At 35.0% G+C, this 22,655-nt stretch overlaps 2 protein-coding genes across 5 annotated transcripts; both read right to left on the minus strand.

The window, feature by feature from the left end:
- Nucleotides 1-1,450: 1,450 nt before the first annotated feature.
- Nucleotides 1,451-4,025, minus strand: LOC117929553 (50S ribosomal protein L18). The gene is made up of 2 exons (XM_034849864.1): nt 3,915-4,025; nt 1,451-2,115 (listed from the first exon to the last, which is right to left on the minus strand). Exon 2 carries the CDS (start codon nt 2,069-2,071, stop codon nt 1,727-1,729), a length of 345 nt encoding a protein of 114 aa, XP_034705755.1. The 5' UTR covers nt 2,072-2,115; nt 3,915-4,025; the 3' UTR covers nt 1,451-1,726.
- A 5,606-nt stretch (nt 4,026-9,631) lies between these two features.
- On the minus strand, nt 9,632-21,898 carry LOC117931402 (fumarate hydratase 1, mitochondrial-like). Of its 4 annotated transcripts, none has more exons than XM_034852382.1 (18): nt 21,799-21,898; nt 20,278-20,441; nt 18,755-18,872; nt 16,563-16,712; nt 15,394-15,504; nt 15,103-15,186; nt 14,255-14,353; nt 14,070-14,120; nt 13,939-13,988; nt 12,899-12,980; nt 12,710-12,804; nt 12,562-12,628; nt 12,394-12,444; nt 12,072-12,167; nt 10,835-10,933; nt 10,695-10,724; nt 10,493-10,558; nt 9,632-10,173 (listed from the first exon to the last, which is right to left on the minus strand). In XM_034852382.1, the coding sequence occupies exons 2-18, from the start codon at nt 20,427-20,429 to the stop codon at nt 10,087-10,089; spliced, it is 1,488 nt and encodes a 495-aa protein (XP_034708273.1). In that variant the 5' UTR covers nt 20,430-20,441; nt 21,799-21,898; the 3' UTR covers nt 9,632-10,086. The 4 variants fall into 4 exon arrangements, with proteins under 4 accessions (XP_034708273.1, XP_034708272.1, XP_034708275.1 ...); XM_034852381.1 differs by having other exon boundaries at nt 14,070-14,156; XM_034852384.1 differs by lacking the exons at nt 9,632-10,173; nt 10,493-10,558; nt 10,695-10,724 and having other exon boundaries at nt 10,857-10,933; nt 12,072-12,177; nt 14,070-14,156.
- Nucleotides 21,899-22,655: the final 757 nt, after the last annotated feature.

Raw genomic sequence — 22,655 nt, forward strand, 5'->3', positions numbered from 1 at the left:
AACTATTCTAAAAAATAGTATTCAAACATACCCTTAAATTCCAACAAAAAAAAAATTAAATATCAATTGCAACTTCTAAAAATATTTGAATGGAAGACATTTGCAGGAGTAAAAATGTTAATCCAACATGAATATAAAAATGGAATGTTATTTGCGCGTGGAAGCACGCGCAGCGGAGAGTGAGTTGGGCTAGTGTTTGTTGACGTGAAACTACTAACTCTTAAGGTCTTTCAAACAAGATAACCCCCATTTGTCATATTGGTCTGCCTTTTGTCCCCTTCACAATAAAGCAAAAGGCTTGGGAGTGCAATTATTTGGCCTAACCTAAAACCTAATAATTAAAGAATTATATACTTATAAATTTTATAATCTAATGCCCCACATTGTGGAATGGGCTCATTGTTATCCATGTCGTACCCTAGGGGACAACATTTACATCAATTAGGTCAATCTTCTATCTCTCACGTTACATTATAAATGTTAATTCCTATTTTTTTGCTTCTCTAATAAGTTTGAGGAAAAGAAACTATAGATAAGAATTATAAGAAAAATCAACTATTTTCTTAAAGGAAATAGAAGGAAAAATCATTTACAATTTTCCCTTTTTAAGAGTTGAAATTGAGAGAAAAATCTTTTAAGATATATTTGAAAACAATTCTAAAAAAACAAATTTTCAAAATCCATTTGAGAGTATGAAAGGCTATCAAAAAAACAGTTTTTAAAAACAGCTTTTGAAGACAGATTTTTATAAGGAATTAGCAAAGTTGTTGAATAATGTGTAACAACACATGAAGGGTAGTTCATCCCTTTGACTAAGTGGATTGCCTTTTTACTTAATTCTAAATAGAACCTTCATATTTAATAGTATAAAATATTAGGTTATTTGTTTTTGTAGTATTTTATTTCTATTAAGTATTAAAAAGTAAAAAAAACTAATATATTATTTTTTTATATTTAGAAAAAGCTACATATTTTGGCTTTTTTAATTTAGTAAAAAGTTTATAATAAATCATGAAAAAATAGAAAAACAAACAAACTAAATTCTGAAAACAAATTGCTTTCAGCAAAAAGCCAAAAAAAAAAAAACACCACCTAAATGTACATTCCCTATATCTTCAACCTTCGGTTGCTTTAACCTAAAACCCAAACCCTAATTGTTTCCCACTTTCCGCTCCCTCACTTTCTTTCCTTCCAAACTTTACCACTTCAAATTAAAATACAAGAGGAGCCTATTAGGGTTTAGAAAGGAAAGCAATTTAGGGCCTTTCAATTAGGGTTTGTGTGGATAAAGGTTGAAGGGGGAATACAAATAAGACTTCTCCTTGTATCAAACTTGAGTTTAGGTCCTACTAAGCTAATCCTTTTTTTTATTCAAGAAAGAATTATTGGGTCAAATTTTGAGGACCCACAAGGGAATCAAGATAAGATTTGTAAAATTTAACCCTACAAGTCAGGATCAAGAAATAAGCTTAGCGCATTTATGAATCCACTAAGACCTTTGGGTCTGTTTTCAGCAGGTCCACCAGGACACATTCAAGGGGTATGGGTAGATACAGAGGAATGGCCCTATGCATGCAATACCTGGGTTTATGGTTCTAGTTTTATACATGGCCAAATAGAAGAAAATAAAAAATGGGACCCACCATATATTCCCCTCTTCAGAAAGATCAGAAATGCCAGAAAATGAAGTTTTCATTAGTGAATCCATAGAGAAGTTTTCCTGAATTCAAAGTAGTTTGATACCTACCTCTCTTAAGGAATCGATTACGGCCTTCACTTTACCATGGTATTTCTGATCTCTCTTCAAGAAAACGGTAACAGCAGGGATGTCTTGCAGCAGTAGGCGCTCCCCCAGTATCTTCCCAATCATTGCAGCTGCTGCCACATCCCGAGTACTTTCCATGGTCGACCTCAGGGTCTTCTCCTGTGAGCTTGCAGCTGAGGCAACTGTGGCAGTTGGTGAGTGGATCACTTGGGCATTTACAAACTTGTTCGTGAAGTGCATCTTCAAGACATATGGCTTGAGAAACTTCATAATTCTTGGTGGCTTGACGGGTGGAGGAATAACCATCTCCGCTTTGCAAGTATGATATCAATATAATGGGAAGAACAAAGCTAAGAGGAAAAAATTATGTAAGTTATTGCACTGTTGGGAAAAAATAGTTTATCTTCATCTTTATATAAGGTTAGAGCCAGAGAAGTTGGGTAAAGATCATCAAATTCATCAAAGGAGGAACTTCAATAGGAACAAGAGAATGGGGAACAGGTCATGATTATAGACACGTGCATACACACAAACAGGATGTAATCAGAACCAGTAGTTCAATGGCTACCCCAGGCCAGCCTCTTTTCTGGGTCATGACACATACAGGTTACCCCACCCAATCTCTCACAGCTGTTCCTTCCACCCCACCAACCGCTACCACCATCCCCCCAAAACAATAAAAACAAAGTAAGAATAAAAAATTGACACCCAGATTAAGACACTAAGTTAGAGCCAGGCAAAAGTCCAGGTCTCAGCCCTTTGGGCCAGTCCAAGATTCAAGGGCCGAAATCTCCTTTCGCAGACAGAATATACAAATGGGTCACAGACAAGGAAGTTCATACACAGATAAAACTCAAAATCAAAGGAAAACACACACAATAAAGGAGGATAAAGCTACTGTTGAAATTGGATAATGAACAAGAGAACCGACAACCATTGCATAAAATTTCCACCAGGAAACCATGAGACATGGGAGGAATGGTAGCCTTCCCCAGTCCCAAACAGTTAGGATGAAACCAAACTTAACATCTAAAACTGCCTTGAGATAACAAAGTGACATCTAAATTTTACCTCAATGCTACAGAACCAATGATCCCCTTGTCTAACACCCTAGCAAAGCCCCAAAATCATGTTGATATGATGAAATCAACAAGAACTATTATCTAGAAGTCAATTTCCATGTCAATTTAGCACTAGATGTCTGGTATAGAATTTAATTCTTAAGTAGATAAAGTCCCTTAAAGTTATAAAAGCCCATCAACCCCAAAATGATGTGCAATAGGAAGGTCAGACAATAAGCTTGAGTCCATTGTAAAGTTTGGAATCCAAGATTTTCACCCAAGTTTGCACTGATTACTCAGTAGAGAAATGGGTTTGAAGTCAATGTTAAAATACACACAAGCACACAACATGAACAAATATATATCACCGAAAGTAGACAATCAATTATTAAATGCCGCACCACCAATGTAACTTGGGAAAGAAAAAAAAAAAAAAAAACAAAACCAAACTGCATAAAGAGCCGCTTATAGAAATGAGATCGTCTATGAAATCAATCCAAGTCTATAACAACCAAATGACAACAAATTTTCGTCCTTTGGGATTTTCTTTTTTATGTTTGCTTCTTACCAATCAGAAAGCAAAAATCGAATCATGCAACAGGTTGACAAGCCTAATGCATTCCATTTGACCGCCAAGAAAATTAAAACTTCCAACCGCGAATTTGATTTTTCAATAACCTTCTAAACGAATGGAAATCATAATATACCCACAAACCAGTAACACAAATTGGTTATTCGAATTGGCATTGTATCTATCTGTTTACAGAAAAATTCAAACCATTTAGCGTTTCATCAAACATTTGTCGCATCGCAAAAGTTCTAATCACACAACACATTCACCACAATCATAAACAACACATAAGCAAAAAGCTATTAAAACCCTCCGTTTGGTTGCCGAGAAAAGTGGAAAAGAAGAACAAAGAAAATCTCCAATCTTATCGTTTAGGCGGCATCCGTGTTCAGAATTTTAATTCATTCGATTTTCGCACATTTTCTCGGAAACATAGAAAATGTTAAAAATTATCTAAGTTTGTTTATTTCCTAGAAAGAGAATCACGGAAAATAAATCAAGCAAGAAGCTTTCTCACCTTCCAAAGAGACTTTTCTCAGGTAAGGTCTTAAGGTCGAAGCTACGAATCTCCAACGGTTACCAACTCGCAAAGATGGCTAGGGTTTCATTCTTCATTTCTCTCTGTGATTCTTCTTCTGAAACGACGCCGTTTTTATACTTCGCCAGATTATCAAGGCTTGTGGGCTTTTAGGATTTCGGGCTTCATGCCTTCGGGCCCAACCTTTTGAGTTGTGGAATGAAAATGGAAGATATATGTTGTGGGCTTGGCACTCATAGACAGCCATTTTTTGTGGATTTTTTTTTTTTTAAATGAAGGGTTTTTCCCCAAATGATTTGGTATGTTGTTTTAGCCTATGAATGGAAAACCCTTATGGTATAACCAAAAATCTCAAACGGAGAATCGATAAGATAAAAGTTTTACTAAATATGAAAGAATTTTATGTACAGATTAAAAGAACTATAACAAAAACCACAAATAAAATTAGTTAAATGGATATAGATTTTTTTTTTTTTTTACATGAGTTTAAAATTAAACTTTCAACTTTTTCGAAACCAATCAAATAAGTCTTATCATTTTTTTTCAAGATCGATATCAATTACAAGAGGAAAAAGACATATAAACTTTAATATTATTCTCTTCTAATAAGTTAATTTTTTTAGTGAGTCGTCAATGGTCAACACCTTGAAATAGTTGACATGATACCATTTCAAGGTCTCATGTGATGACACCTTGCACCACGAGTGTTATGGCATGTGGGTTGATTTATTATAATGTGAGACAAGGTGATAAGTGAGGCCAAGGATCATGTTAATGCAAGTGGAGTATCGCCATGAGTGTGGAGTTTTGGAAGTTGACATTTTCCCTTCAAATGGGAATATCTTGAAAAATGGATGGCAAATTGGGAAAATGATTTTTCAAATTTTCTTGATTTTTTTTTAAAAAATTATTATGCCTTTGGAAGTACCTATGATATCTCCTCTTGGTATCATGAGAATGACTTAATATAAGTGATTCACTCAAATTTGGTGATGGTAGTATAAGCTATATCACAACAAAAGCAAGGCATAAGAGCCTTGAATATAAATAAGGTGATGGTGAGTCTTGCTAGCATGCATGGGCACGATGTCATGAGCATGGTACAACTAATGGATGTGATAATATAAGGCATGACTATGGCCCGTGATATGGGCTATCCATGCCTTGCATGGAAGCATCAAATATGAGTCATGAGCTAAGAAAATGGCTTGACACATCAAGGCAATGTTGCACAAGCATGAAGGTTAAAAGGGGTCTTAGCACACATAGACTACCTAGACACAAAATAGTGGGTTGAATGATATTAGTAGGCTTGACTACATGCAACACTTGGCATTGAGAAGAGTCCAAGCAGTGTTGGCAAACACTAAGGCATGACAAAGAAGTGTGGTACCTTAACATTGAAGGAATCCTAAGTGAGGGGCTATTAGCACAATAAGAGCATGACGCTTGGCAAGCTAAGATGTGCAAGACACGACACATGATACAAACTAAACTAAATTTTGAAACAAATGAGCATATGACATGAAACAAGTGTAGATAAGTTTCTATAACGAGTGATTAGTTGGTCGTTGAATTTAGGAATAAATGGCAAGATAAAAGATAGGGAATGCATGCAACAAGATAAAGTGGCAAATATTCGAGCCTCTTAAAGAGTCGATAAGATGAATGGTAATGGTTGAAGCATTTAACCTCAAATTTGATCTATATCACGTGGATAAGATTTGAAGGTCTATAAATAGTGTGTTTTGTTAAACATGAATTCTTTACATAAATTCATCGGAGCATGTAATGCGAGTCTTATTCAAAGGAGCTCTGATTATTTTTTATAAATTTTTGAAAAATAATGCTAAGGAATGCATGCAACAAGATAAAGTGGCAAATATTCGAGCCTCTTAAAAAGTCGATAAGATGAATGATAATGGTTGAAACATTTAACCTCAACTATATCACGTGGATAAGATTTGAAGGTATATAAATAGCATGTTTTGTTAAACATGAATTCTTTACATAAATTCATCGGAGCATGTAATGCGAGTCTTATTCAAAGGAGCTCTGATTATTTTTTATAAATTTTTGAAAAATAATGCAAGTTGGGATATCCTATAATTGCGTATCTTGTATGCCCTTCTTTGGGTGCAATTCATAGTCCGAAAAGATAACTCCCGAGGATGTCTAATCCTTACACAAACATTAAAAATTTAGTATTGATTAGGTTGAACCCTACGCGCCATTAATTACAACCATCATCTACATCCTTGAAATCAATTATATATAATTGAGTTCAACTTCTATCATCGATCATAATCATAATTGTTTGTACAATAAAAACAAGTCAATACAAACATCATTGTATAAAGAGTAAAGGTATACTCTTTATATAACACAAAAAATTATATTGTGGAAACAGTAAAGGTATGTTTTTTTCTTGGAAACTTTGAGGGAAATACAAGAAAAGAAAATTAAAATTAAAATTAAAATTAAAAATTATTTTTATATATTTATTTAAATTGATTTTATTTATTTTCTTTTATTATATATAAATTAAATAATTTACTAATATATAAATTTTTTATTAATTCTAATTTTGTTTTATTTTTTTTTATTGTTTTTACTTTTTAGTAATGAAATTAAATATAAAAAAAAATATATTTTCTATAGCATTTTTGCTTTTTTGCAGTAATTGTGGGAAGCTAAGTGGGGGTAGGGGTGAATGTGGGCAGCATTAATTCACATTTTACAAGGCATGAGCAGTGAGGTGATGGTCAGAAGCAGATATCAAAAAAACCCACCACAAACCATGGGGGGTATTAGAAAAAACAAAAGGAAAAATAACAGGAAAAGCAAACCCCTCTCCTCTCTCCTCTCTCCTCCTCTCTCTCTCTACTCTCTAGCCTCTCCCAGTAGAAGCATGAAGGAAACAGAGGCATCAGATCCACCTTGGAACTCTCCCACCTCTCTCCCTCTCTCCCTCTCCAAACCCAAAAAAAACACAAACACAGACCTTCATCTGTGGGGGGAGTTAAAGAGAAAGAGATAAGAGATGAGGTGGGGGTTAATGAAAAGGTTGCGTCCAACACGCAACCCCAACGTGCAAATCTTACACTGTGCTGTGCTGTTCTGGGGTGGTCTGGGTCTGGGTCTGGGTCTGTTGTGGGTTCTTTTCGTCTGATGCTTCTGCTGTTCTGCTGTCTTTCTTCTGCACCATTATATCCATTTTACCAATCTATGCTCAGCCCATCCACCACCTCCACCACCCAATCCCTACACCTCTCTTTCACTCCCATCATTCCATCAGTCTCTTTGGTCAAAGGTCTTCTCCGTTTTCGTCACTGCTCCATCACTACTTTTATCAATATGCAACCATCCATGCCATTCACTAGGTATCAATATCATACCTAATTTTAAAAAATTAACGGCTCACAATTTGTTTGCTTCTCTAAATCATGGATTGAATTGACTGATGAAGGAGCTATTTCAAACAAATTAATAAAAATTATTATTATTATTTTTTTTTGGGATTTTCGTATTTTGGAAATGGAAACGGTTGATGAAACCGGTAAGAATAAGATTTACTGGGGCACGTCAAATTGAGAGTCAAATCCAACATGGGTTGCTATTACGTCTTCCAAATGTCAAACTCACCTCTCTCCTGGAGCGCGTGGGAGGCACTCCCCAAACTAAGACCTCAAAGTAATCATCGAGCTTTGTTGGCGCGTGTATTCCACGCGCTGGAATTCAGATCTTGTCAAAATTTTCTTACCTTCTTTTTTTTTCCAAAAATACCCAGGTTTGGATTTGAAGAATTTGCATGGCCACACGCACACAACAGCAGCAATCACTTGGGAGTTGGGAACACATACTTGATTGCTTCTACAAATGGGTCTTTAAAAGAATGCCCACTTCAAGACTCCATCGCTTTAACTCACTCTCCCATCTTCTCCACTAAATATTGTGTTTGTGTGTATAAATACTACACATCGGCTTTCTCTTCGTCTTCATTCATCCATATAAGAGTGCTTAGCAAACACCTAAGTTCATGACATTGGAGGTGTGAAGAAGAAGAAGAAGAATTACATGATATATGTGATGGGTGTGAAGCTCTTGATGGAGAAGCAGGGCACGTGCAGTTCACAAATTCTAATCTGCACTGCACGTGCTCCCCTTCTCCAACATGGGTTCCTCATCCTCTTCTTTTGTGGCGGAGCTCTCACTGCGAAACAAAGATTTTGAGGTTTATGGAATGGTGGGTTTTCTCCTTTTCCCCTCTTTTGGCTATTTTTAGTTCATTTCTCAAATGGGTTGATGGTCAAAATGTGGAATTTGAAGTGTTTGAGGAAAATGATTAAGGTTTTTCAAAGGAGACAACGTGGAATTTGTGGTTGCAAAATATATTTTGATATTTTTCTCCAACACTTTTGAATTGCGTGACAAAAATCATAAAATAATGTATGGTCTTGAATTTTATTGAACAAACAATTTTGTAATCAGCAAAACTGAGAGTCAAGAGGGAATCATGATGACCCTAGCTTACCATGTAACCCACATGAAACTGTCTGTTAGTGGGATCCATGAAACCCATCAACCAGAAATGTATCCACCCATAAACCCATCAACAATAAATCTAATCCACCACAAACCCATCAATTCTCTCCATGGGTGATTCTACTTTATTTAGTGGCATCCACCAAAACCCCATTAATTCTCTATAGATGAGATCACTAAATCTTCCATTTTTTATGATTGGTTTAGTTTCAAACATGGAGAAACAGGAATTGAAGGAAGTGGGCAGGCAGAGTTTGACCAACAAATGAAAGGAGGAAGGCTCAGAAAGTGTAGTGAAACAGTGTGGCATAGCACCATGTGGTGGGGTTTTTCAGGGTAGGCTAGTAAGGGCCTAAGGCTAGTGTAGAGATATGGGGGCATTTTGCCTTAGAAAGTGGGGGACTTTGCAGGGCCCAGGGGGTTTGGGTTTTTTTTGCTTTTCCCCTCTTGTAGGGCAGTTGAGAGAGAGAGAGAGAGAGTTGGAATTTGAAATGGAGGAACCTTAAAATGCAAGCAATGGCGTAACACATTATGTACAGATTCAGAGACAGACAGAGGCAGAGGAGGGGGGTGGGGGGTGGGGAGAGAGAGAGAGGAATATGTCGTTTGTGGGGAAGGACTAAGGGGAGGGAGGAGTTTGGACACGCAATGCAGCAATCTCGAGGGTTCATAAACTGTTAATTTTGAGAATGATTGTGTCACTTGTGACGTTGTGGTGGTACCGTAGTGGTGCAATTTTTATAAATTCAAAAAGTAAATTTGTTTTCAGAATTTTTATCCATTTTATTTTAATAAGAAAAAAGCTACCATCACCTACCATCTCAAATTTACAATTCACAGTTTTGGCCTGCTTGAAATTGTAGTTGAAACAGTGTTTTTTTTTTTTTTTTAACTTAAAATATAATTTAGTTTGTAAGAAAGAATATAAACAATGCAATCTGATTACGAAATTTCATCTGCTCAAATTCAATAGTAAGAGTTTGCTTATTATTATTAAATTAAAAAATAATTATTTTATAAATTAAGATCATTTATATACTAAATTTAATGAAATTTACCGACAACTTCTGTTACATGTATTTGAACGTTGTATATGCAGAAACTTGATTTGCATGGGTCAAAGTACCACAGAGGAAATTTACTGTTGAGTCTTGAGCAATACTTGCAGAGTCTCAATGTCATTTTCTCTTCTGCAGATCTTTTAATACTATGGTCTTGATTGCTACCATTCAATTTTCATGTCTTCCACAAAACAACAATTTGTCTTACCAAGGCAAAAAAAAAACAAAAACATACAAAAACTTTTAGACAAAAAGAGAAAAACAATTCTCAAAAAATCAATCTTTCATTTTAATTTACCACAACATGATTTCCTTTGGTTTGGTGCTCTTCCTATTACCAAAACTGTAAGGGATGGACTGTTGTTATTGATCCAGGGAACTGCTCACTGGTGAAGAAAATACTCAACTCAAACAAAATCTTTTATCCTAATTATCCGAGGCTGAAGATAATATAGACTTATTAGCTTTTCAATTTCCACCACCATCATGCAAATAATCTTGGGATTTCAAAGAAGAGTTCATAAGAGTGTTACCAATCTTCTGTTTCAATCAGATGGGCCGATCATCTTCTCGGGTACAAGAAGTTTTTCAAACTCCTCGCTTGTGAGCACCCCTAGGTTTAATGCTGCATGCTGCAGAATAAGAAAATTTAGGTTATGTTTGGTTCCTATAAAGATTAAATAATACGAAATATACAAATTTCTAAGTAATTTTAGTTATATTTAATTTTCTTTCTTATTTCCCATGGTAAAACCAAGAAAATCATTTTCCTAAACATTTTTTTTTCTTTGCTTGGTATTTCATGGAACCAAACATAGCATTAGAGACCAGGGTTTTACAGTGTACACGGCCAAATCTGCAATGCATCAAACTATTGTGAAATGTGTTAATAATTTTCCTAACACAACGCACGAGGGTTCAGTTATTGCATAGGAAGGAAAATAAGATCACCTTAAGAGTGGTTCCCTCCTTGTGAGCTTTCTTGGCAACCGCTGCAGCATTATCATAGCCGATTTTCTGGTTCATGAAGAAAAAAGTCGATCAAAATCCATTGTCACATCCAACACAAGTAGGCAGAGAAGGAAAATTTAAAAATAAAATGGACTGAATCTTAAGATGATCAAACAAATGATGGAGAAGGAAAAGCACTCACAGGGTTTAAAGATGTAACAAGCATCAGTGACTGCAAGACCAAGAAAACCACCCAAAAGTATGAAATATATCACTCACTTTGAACTTCCACATGATATTCAAGTGTAAGATACCATTCTGATTGAAAGTTTTCAAACTTGCCTCGTGTAGTAATTTTGAGATCCTTTCTTGATTGGCTTGGATTCCCCTTATGCAGTTCTTTTCAAAGGAGGCAGATGCATCCCCTAACAACCGCAGAGACTGAAAAGAGTTGAATCCTTAGTGTTTAAGCAGTTCAGAATGGGTAGAGAGAAAAAAATGTTAAATCTACATAAAGAAATAATGGAATATCATAGGCCCATCAATTTGGAAATTTCAAGCATAGGATACACCCAAATGTGGGTGAGAAAAGAACTGAAGAATTATCACTCCATCCATCATATGGATCCCAAAATATGGTTGACAGTGAAGCATGGTTCTCCAAAAAAAATATAAACTATCTATTTGATTCAAATTGTTTACATGGAGCATTTACAAAGCAGAGATCTGAATAGCATGTATTTGGGCCAAAATTTTCCAGATTATGTGTTGTCATCACCAGTTCCTCTCTGGTTCAAGTAATAGCCTATCCATCAGCACAATAGTTGCTGCATGTAAGAAGGTTTCACGAAATACATTTTGTTTAGGAAACTTTAAGTGACAAAGGAAAATGGAAATTGGAAATACACGCAGTGTATCACTGACGAAAAGGTTGTTCTTGTTGAGTAACCAACTTTCCTAATAGCTAAAGTCATGCAGGTGAAACAAACAAATAGGCAAATAAATCACAAACCACCTCCTTTGTGCTTGCACATGGGTGCACTAAATTAAGGAAATGAATAAACAGTGAGATTTGAACTAATGACCTCCATTAAACAAGGTAGTATTTGGACCCACAATATATATCATGCTCTCTAACAGTTCTCTTCTGAAATAATACACCAGAGGACAAATTTGCCACAGCTCCTTTTGTTTCATGGAAGCCATTTGGGAATAGTAAGTCATCATCAGTCAAATCCTTCTCAGACAAGCCATTTTTAAGCCTTCTTGATGACATCTAATACTAGTTCCATCAAAAAATTCCCTCCAACTCTTTCCTCTACCCATAATCTTTGACAATTTTCCTCAAGGTTGGGTCGAAGTTGTTTCAACTACTCAGTTGAGGGTAAATAGAAATCCACAAACAACACCATTGTTATTATTAGAAACAAATGGGTATTGGTCATTTTCTATCAAAGGAAAAGAAGCCCATTCCAAAAGAAAAGGAGCCAATGCAGAAAAATATCCAATAGAACTAAATGGAGCTTCTTTAAAGTTACAAAGTACAAAACATTAATAACAAGTAGCAACTAAAACATACACGTAAGAGGCAGCTAGCAATCAGCGGCTTGTATACATTGAGCTCAAAATGACCATTTGATCCACCCACTGTAATGGCCACATGGTTTCCCATAACCTGCAAAGAACTCCTTGTTTGACCAAGTATTAGTATGACAATTCCATAATGATGCTTACACCAACTAGAAAGTACTTGTTATACAACAAAACAAAAGTATCCATCAATTACTAACAAAAACTTCACAATGAATAAAATATATAAACCCATCTTCCTCATGAACAAATTTCAACTAACTTGAACAATTAAAGAATTAAACAAAAAAATACATGTGGCTGAAAGTTACCTGAGCACAGACCATAGTCAGAGCCTCACACTGTGTTGGATTGACCTTTCCCTGGAATAGAAGCGATACATGAAAATTAACTCCCAGAATATTGAATATAAAAAGCCTTTCTTTGTCAACAGGAAATTAGAAATGAACAAAAAAAATGGTTTTAGGTAAAGAACTCACAGGCATGATACTGCTGCCTGGTTCATTTTCAGGAAGTGTAAGTTCACCAAGGCCACAGCGTGGGCCACTACGTAACAAAAGCATTATGAACCTCCTGAATTTATACAAACACAAAAGAAACAGTAGTGAATAAAACTATCACACTTACCTTCCTAAAAGTCTTATATCATTTCCAATCTTCATAAGAGAAGCAGAAATTGTATTTAGGGCCCCACTAGTCTCAACAAAAGCATCATGTGCAGCCTAGCCAAAAAATTTGAGCAAGAAGCACAAAATTTTGTTAGTAAAACACAAGACAAAAAGATGATAAAGTATTAGTCCAATGTTTGAAGGTTACCAGAGCTTCAAACTTGTTCTCAGATGTTATGAAAGGCAGATTAGTCTCCTCAGCTACTGTAGCAGCAATTTTTACATCAAACCTGTTCGCCGAAATTTAATAAGTGAAACTATATATGATCAGTCCAATGCTAGTTAAATGAGTTTTGTGCAGATACTGAAGTTAAACCAGTAATGATAGATAGAAATGCATAAGACTTTCCCTACTAGCAAAAAAGGAATCATCTTTATAATTATCAATACCAGTTCCCAACATCCATGTCCGTGATAAAATAAGAAAAGGAGATCCAAAGGTATAAGAAGCACTGTCTATGTGAGAAGGCTCTATTGACAGGGAGTTTATCGACCAAAAAGCATGAACTTAACATGGTTCTACACTCCTACAAATGCTAGAATGTAGAAGAAGCCCAATAGGACGGTCACTCAGCCTCTCTGTTGCAGTTACCTACCTTATCATCCAATCTTCATTACAGTTGTCCGAACTTTCAAGCAATTTTTTGTGTGCAAGCACATGGTACAAACTCAATATATACCACATCAGCAATAGCAGTAAAATATAAACAAATGAAGTTTAATATTCACTGAAGAAACTTTATTCAGAATGTACCCAATATGTAATCCCATCTTATCAATTTACACATTCAGGCAATAAAAGGTCATGAACATGCAATCACCTCCATTTATCCAATCCCCCAAATTGAGAAACACCCCTGTCATTTTATTTCAAACCTACTTTATTGGTCAGTGATGTACACTTTATACCTCTCACTACCCATTGGTGGAAACAGTGTTTAGTCACACAGTCCATCAATTAAGTTAGTGTGATGGAAAAAGTAGCTGAATGGAAAGGCCTAATGCAGCATCAAATGACAAATATAACTTTGAAGTGCTACCCACTAAACAGAATTGAAACCCAAGGAACATGAACAAAAGAATATTTCCATATGAAGAACAAATATACAAAATAAGGATTAAGAAAAATCCATGATGGCATATAAATCTGAATGGATAACAACAAATGTCCAATCTTGGAGAACAAACCCTTTCTTAGTGTTCAATCCTGTGCCTACAGCTGTTCCACCTTGAGCAAGCTACTCTTAAGGACAACTTCAACCAGGAAAAATTATAAAGATGGGTGAAAAATACAGGAATTAAAATTTTGAGTAGCTGACCAGATACATGCGAGGTAGTGTACACATGACTCTATCAATTCCATACTTTACCTGCACCCAAAGAACAACTTTGAGGTCCCTATGAACCTGATATCAGACTTGTCTATATAGCATCACCATTATAAATTTTTTAGGTAATAAACAACAAAACATAAAGGTTGTAACTAATGGGAAAAAGAACTCACTTGAGTTGAATAGCCACTAAACTCTTGCCCAAGGGTTAAAGGCGTGGCATCTTGGGTGTGGGTCCGTCCAATCTTAATAATGTCTTTGAATTCAAGGGACTGGCATAACAAAGATAAATACAGGAATGCATAAATCAGTAAGGGTTATTCACAGGACAACAGAAGCAAAACAGTGTTGAACACTATAATAAATAGTAAAACAGGGTTATTCACAGTAAGGGTTATTCATGTTCAACTCATTTACATAATTTCTTAACTTCTCATACTTCGAGACAACATAATAAATAGTTGAATACTAGTTCAGTCGAAAAGTGCTTCACAACAAGCTGCATAGTTTATATTTACAAGAACACACTCATATGGAATTCCCTCCTAAAAGTTTATGGCCATATAAAAGAAAGTACCTGTTTCTGCATGATATACACAAACATAGACATAAAACGAAAGCAAAACTTCTGAGTTTTAACTGAGAAATGTTTTTGAATTTAAGTGGAAACTACAAGAATGTAAGCATCTATATTCAGCTGAGACAATCTTGAATCATAACCAAAGTTGATATTGATAAACAGTGAGCTCAACCAAATTCAAGAAAACCTCAAAACTTCAACTAATTTGGGGACCAATGCAGTACTGCTTTAACATGTAGCTCTATCTAGGATCATATGCTCTGTCATTTCTTTCTTTTCTTTTTCTGGATAGGTAAAAGCAATATATTAACAGACCACCAAAGTTGCAACTACTTGATCTCCTATATCACAAGAACCAACATCTATCACTACGATAATTTTATCATTGAAACATTTTCTTTTTTCTTTGTTTTTTTTTTTTAGGGAAGGAATTAATCCAACCTTGGAATGAAGTGAAGTATGCAATTGCTTTAATTTTGGTATAAATCTTGAATTTATTTCAACTGCTGCTGCAATGTGCATGACCTGAAGAAAGCAGCAACCAAACAACTCATTAGAATCAACACCCACTAGTTGTACTGGAAAGAAAAAATGGTTAGACAATTCTGGCATCCCAAATAAACTAAAAGATACTATATCTTTAAAAGGTACAGTAGTTGAATTTACTAGTATTAGAAAGACCCACTCACATTTCTGAAGTTCTAAAATTCCCATAGGACACCAAGCACTTACTGTCGGAAATGTGTCATTTGATGATTGTGATCTGTTGGCATGATCATTTGGGTGCACGAACTTTTCACCCCGTTTTTTGCCAAGAATCTCAGCTGCTCTATTTGCAATTACCTGGAAAGAACTAGTCAATAAACATGGTATATGTGTGCATGTGTGTGTGTGTAAAGAAAGAAACAAGATAATTAACAACAGAAAACAATTAGATGACTATAAGCTCTACTTCTTGACATATTTAGGCATGGGAAATCAGATTGACAGTGTCCTTGTCCTGGCCATACTCCAATTGCTTGAAAGAATAATGCATGTAACTGTATGACAGCTACTCACACAGCTGGGATTTGGATGAAGAGGAATGCGAAGATTTCATGGATAGAGATCTATTTAAGGGATTGGATAAGCCTTTTCATGTTTCTTAGGGAATCTGTTACCAAAGGGTTTGTGAGCATTTCTTTTAGTTTGATCTTGCTGGATCTGGGGAGCCAACTGCTTTTCCTCTTAAGGAAGTAGGTAAATTCCAGGTCCTCAGCTTCTTTCTTTTTAGATGGGCTGTATTCAGGGTTGGGATTTAGCCATAATGTTGTAAACGATATTCATCCACCTATACATCTGACCTCCCTTTTTTAATAAATTTGTCTCCATTTTGTATCAATAACACACATACACACACACATCATATATATCTATATATATATGTATGTATATATATTGAAGCACTATGTAGGAAGTTAATGCAAAAAGAAGGGAACTATTTTTCAGCAGTTGCTTGACCCCATCATTTCAGATCCTCAGTAGCAAACCAACATTGAACATTTTAACCCTTTGCAGGGATTTTCACTCTTAAACTGAGATTATCACCAAAAATAGCATGACCTTTTTTTTGCTTCTCAACAAAATCCATACATGTATCAGGCTGCTGCTACCATACCCACCTTTTATAAGTGGTACATCACATTATCCTATCTATTTATTCATCATATATTCCTATAATTTTAAAGAATTTAAGAACCTACAAGTGGAAAGGCACAAAGTCACGTGTCTCCCACCAAGGGGCTAAAAAAAATAAACATAAAAAGTGAGGCTAAAAAGCTAGAGACTTTACCAATGACCCCATATGCTACCTGTACCATTCTATCATAATTATGGACTGAAGTATAAATAAATGTGCTAACCTCATTGGCATTCATGTTGCTTTGAGTCCCACTGCCTGTCTGCCATATGACAAGAGGAAAATGGTCATTCAACTTCCCCTCATCCACTTCTTGGGCTGCCTGCATTATTGCTTTCCCTATAGATGAATCCAGCCCATACTCCATGTTCACCTGTAATAGAAATCATTTTTAAGTAAATTCAACATCAGGCAGAAGTTAGGTGCATGAGAAAGATGAACATTTTATGGTGTTAATATAAACTGGTAAATCAAGGTTTCATCTCTCAATGAAAGATATGGAGAGCAAAAGCTGAAAAGAAAAAAGAACAAAGAAATCAAAGGATCTAAATGCATTTCATCTCATATCAGCTTATATGATGACCTAAGGATAGGCAAACTGTGTATCAGATTCCACGTTCTACCAAGGTCAGCCTAAAAAAACCCCCAAAATTTAGACAAAAGAAATATGATATATGAGATGGGTAGACCAATTAGCTCCTCTGTGAAAGGAATTGATATTGAGTTGACTGTGGATCTCCTTTGTGACATTCTAGAGATCCACTGTATGGGACTTTGTCTTTTCAAGTCCAAGGGATGTCCCTCTGTTGATGATTTTGATGTTGGTAGGGTTGTCCAAAGGCTTTGTGATTTACCCATGGACATCATCACCTCTAGGCCTCATACCCATGCACTGAGTATCACCAGTAGAGTGTTCCACCATATGATCAGTTATATATTTGTACCCAAGGGCAGGCACAAAGATGAGGTATCTTACTAGGAGGCCTTTTTTATGAACTCCATTCTGACAGGTTGGAAAATGAACTAGGGATTTATTATCTTCTAGCACATGAAGAAGTGCTGTGAAAGCAATTCAAAGATGCTCCTTATGGTAGATTGCTTACTAAGATTTGAAGGCCTTTGGTATGGACCTTAAGGGGTAAAAGGACATTCGGACGCCTACTATCTACAACACTTACAATGCCAAATCATTGGACCGCATGCACTTTGAAAAACTAGATGATGGTTCTTGGGTACAAAAAGGAGGTGGTCAGGGCATTCATGAGGATAGAACCAAGGAGGAGGCTAAGATCCTTGGGATGGAGGCTTGGGGAGTTCAGGAGGGTATTGGAGATGCGTATGAAGACTGAGACTTTCCTCACTGCTCAACATGAGGAGGCCTTTCCCACATCCCAACTTCCCAAGGAGACATTTTTTACAGCTCAAACCCATACTGGGGTGCCACATCCCAAGTTTCCTGAGTACCTTGAAACATTTGCTCCACCTGCTTCTGATCACCAGCATTGGGATTGATTGTATGCAAAGATTGGATGGATCCCTTGGCACTCAACTTGAGAAGCTATCGAAGACGAGTGACCATCATTTCTCATCTTTAGGTCTTCATATTGACCACTTTCAGGATGACATATCCATTCGATTCCAGAGACAGCCTGAAGTTCAAGGAAGTTTGATCAGTTCCAGGCTGCCTTGAGGACATGCAGGCTGAGCACCAGGATATGATGGCCTATCTACACACCTATTTTCCATCACCTCAGCCTTGAGCCACATCTTTCCTCCTTTGTTTTGATGTTGCCAAAGGAGGAGATATATGTAGGCATCTAGGCATATAGGACATCTTTCTCTTATTGAATTATGCTTAATTTGTCTATTATCTATTTTCGATTAACTTTGATTATTTACTATGCATATATTAATTCCCTAGATAGCCTAGTTGTGTCATTATCAAAAAGGAGGAGATTGTTAGCCCAAGGTTTCCCCTAATCAAGTTTTGATGATAACAAAACAAGGTTAATGGTTCATCCGGTTTATTATTTCAGGTTTTCAAGAAATTAGGACAAAATCAAGTACCAATCAATGGACGATCTCAGTTTGATGAAGACTTAGGAACCATGGTTAAGATCTCATCAAACTGAGATTGTCCATTGATTGGTACTTGATTGTGTTTTAATTTCTTGAAAACTTGAAATAGTGAACTTGATGAACCATTAGTACCATTAACCTCATTTTGTTACCATTAAAACTCAATTAGAGGAAACCATGGGCTAAGAATAAATAAATGGCATAAGGCTGTTAGATTAGTTTTAAAAGGAATCAATTCCCACAAAGCCAATCAACATAATAAAGACAACAATTAAAAAGAAAAAAAATTAAAGAAACTGAAATATCTACTATCAAGTAATGAATTTATATGTCAACCTTTGCAGCACATTTTTTAAGGATCCCAAAAGCCTGAATAATCGGCTCAGGCATTCGCTCACTCTTGCCGCCAATTTCAAAGTTCTGCAATGATCTTTGAGTCTGAGCACCCCACAACCTAAAAAATGTCAATTACAGGAAAATTCAATCAATATCACAAAATTTAACATCAGTTATTTAATCAGTTTTAAAATGCAATTTTACCTAAAAATCCTGTTCAAAAGCTTGGGACTCTTAGAATTTCTAGAAGCATGAAAGATTAAATTGTAGGGGATTGTAGGCTTATCAACCCTCCACTAAATAATGTCCCTTTTACTCAGTCTAACATGCACGAAACCTTGTTATGTAATAAATCATACAGATTCAAGTATTCCACTGATAGGGAAATAACCTTTCCGTGCATTTTCCAAGTTATTTTACCTAGGTCCATTTCTGACTCTAGTCCAATGGTGGTGGAGACTAATCACCCTTTAAACACATCCTTATACCTTTCTGGTTTCAGAACATGTAGCTGCAGCACCCAAGCTCCACTTCTAAGATTAATAGATGGTGGCACATGTCGGTTATTGTGGGATGGGAAGGGCATAGGTTTGAAGTTAATACTAGGAAGGTGAATTGACAAGGTACAATTAAACTCGAAAAAGACTCCTAAAGATTGAAAAAAATAAATCATTTTGTTGCATCAAGTTGGACCAAAAAAGCACAAGCAGCTAAGGATAGAAAAATACCATAAAGAAAGGCCTCATATTTGGCATCAAATCTTCCATTAATTCATGTGTATACAATCTTCAAAATAAGAGCAAGACCAGTCCGTCAGGAGCCATGGATCAGTTTCACTGGTAAAACTTTGGGCCAAGTTCCTTGCCATGTGGTTACTAGCATAGCTCAAAATTTCAAATTGTTTTTTTTAAATACGTTGGAGCAATCTAGAATTTCAATTTTGACTAAAGCATGTACCCATTTTCTAAATTAGGGTGCAGGCTATACAGACCCCTAAAAGATGGTCAAGTGCATATATCACAAGAAATGCCATGATATAAGATCAAAGCAAAAAATTATGACAAATATATGGGAGTCCTCTCTTGATGTGCTTACCCTTGATAATAATGTTTTCTTTTCATTTATAAATGGATTAGAAATTCAAAATATATCACATCAACATTCTATAAACAGATAAATATGCCTCTTCCTGTGTTGTAAAAGGAATATAATTTAGTTTGCTTAATGAAAACAGTACAGGACAAGATTACTTACAGCAGATTGAACCTGAAATAACCTATTCACCTTGCCAACCTTATACTTACCTGGCCAAAAGTCTATTCATGCACAGTATTAAGGCACACCTAACATTGACATTAAAACCAGCTAACCTTTTGATGAGTTGTTCTTATCAACTCACAATAGCTTTACATAATATACATACAAAAGACTCCCAAAATGATCAAATGAAAGCTACTTAAATCTTCCAAAATTTTCAAAAGAATGATGGATATAAGAGAGAATAGGAAATGGAAAATACAAACTTGTCAGCAGGAACGAGCACCGCTCCTAATGTATCTTTCTCCTCCCTGAACGAGGTTGAAAATGCCCTTAAACAATCATAACGCAGCATTTCCGTGAATTGAGGCATCAATGATCTGTATGAGCCACAACGGTATGCTCTCAACATCGCCATATTTGATTGATCCTACAAAAGCAAAATCATTAAAGGTTATACTAAAAAAAAATAGCTTACGGTTGCTGAAATCATCCATTTTTGTCACATAGATATCAAGCATAACAAGTGTTGCATCACCATGGGAGAGAAACTTACAGTGACTATATCATTCTAAGCAATTCACTATATATAAGAAAATTAGAATAGGAAAACCTTCATATTAACAAAACTAATTACACGTGGGCTCTGTTTGAATCTCTAAAACAAGTAAAGAAAAACAAAGGATGGAAGAAACATTAATTGGGGCATCTGGTTGGATTGGAAAAGGGAAAAACAAAAATAAAAAATTACAATGAGAATTAGAAAAAAATTTAAACATTTTCATACACTCAAAAGGAAAGCTATTTGCCCTACCAAAAAATCCTTAGGATATGTTTGGCTCCCTGAAAATTTAAGGAAAAATGTGAAGGAAAGAAAATAAAGAGGAAAAGTGAAAGGAAATAAAAAGTGAAGAAAAATAAAAAAATAAATTTTAAGTCAATAAAACATTTTTATATACTACTTCAAACTCATTTCCTGGTTTTAACTTTTCAATATAAAGATTAAATAATTTGAAAATATATAAATTTTTAATTAATTTTAATTATGTTTTATTTTCTTTAATATTTTTCATAGCACATCCAAGTGTGAGAAAATTGTTTTCCTTAACATATTTTTTTTCTTTCACAGAAGCTTTTCAGGAACCAAACATAACCTAAATTAAACGAGAGAAAATCAAGCATAATGCAACCAAGCGGAACCAAGATTGTTCATGCAAAGCCTGATTGCTTGAGCATATCAAAAGGAAAATGAGGAAGATGTTATAAATAGAACTGATTCAAAAATGATCCGTTTGATAGCCAAGAAAACGAAGGGGAAAAAAAGAGAGAAAACAAACCAAAATCAAAATCTTAAAATTCTTTTATAATATGGAACCCGAGAGAACAAAGACAGGAATCTCCACTCAACCGCCTCCAACCACCGAGGATTGCCCCTGTTAAGCATGTATTAAAAATTTAAGACGCTTAAGATTCTCTGTTTGATTGCCGAGAAAGCAATATAAACAAAATCAACTCATAAAATTCCTCATCCTTTCGAACCCCGATAAAAACAAAAGCATACACCTCCGCCTCTCTGCCCCTAACCAAGGAAAATTTAGCTCAATTGAGCATCGTTTTTCCACTTCTAGAGACCGCAACAACATCGCATAAGTTTCAACATTTCATTTTCGTTTCATTATCCTCCGTTTACATAGCAACCAAACAGAGTGTAACTGAATGAACGGATAAAGAAGAGATCATCAACTCCTAAGTATGACACTCTCGTTAGTGAGCGTACAGAAGCTAACCTGATCGGAGATCTCACCGGATCAGTGGAAATCGCCCGCCGAGCAACGGCGAGCTCGGTGGATAGTAGCACACTGGTTTGGTCTTGGTCCTACCTTGGACGAAACGGTTTGGGTTTTTTGTAGCGAGGGTAGAAATCCTCTATAATTATTACATGATATAAACTAGTTCTTCTCAATCACAGCCGTTCATTTCAAGAAATCTAGAGTTACGGAGTTCCGCAAAGCAGGAGATTACAATCTTTTTAATTCTTTTTTCTTTTTCTTTTGCATATTTTTTTCCCAATAAAAATTAAAATTAAATCCAAAACTAATATTACCTTTAATTACATAATATAATTAATGACAATTTGGAATTAGAAATTTTTTAGATGTATTTATTTTTTGACTTAAATTTGGTTAACTTAATTCGAAATAAAACTTAAAACTAAATGTACTTAATAGTATTAAAAATTAAGTTGTTTTTTTTCTAATATTTTATTTTTATTAAATATCAATAAATTAAAATAATGATATATTAATTTTTATATTAAAATAATAAAATATTTTTTTATTTACTAAAAAAATTAAGAAATAAGTAATAAATTAACTAAAAATAAAAAAACAAGTCATATAAAATCCCAAAGTAAATAGGTGTTTGTTTTTTAATTTAACTAAATAAAAATCAATATATTATTTTTTAATTTAGAAAAAACATAATATTTTGATTTTTGTATCCAACAAAAAATTTATAATTAATAAATCATAAAAAAATTAAAAAAATCAATAAATTAAAATTTAAAAGCAAATTACTTTCAACAAAAAGTTTTTTTTAAAAAAATACATTCTAAATAACTTTTAATAAGAAGCAAAAAAAAAAA

Source organism: Vitis riparia, chromosome 14, assembly GCF_004353265.1.
Source record: "Vitis riparia cultivar Riparia Gloire de Montpellier isolate 1030 chromosome 14, EGFV_Vit.rip_1.0, whole genome shotgun sequence".
In the NCBI taxonomy this organism is placed as follows: Eukaryota; Viridiplantae; Streptophyta; class Magnoliopsida; order Vitales; family Vitaceae; genus Vitis; species Vitis riparia.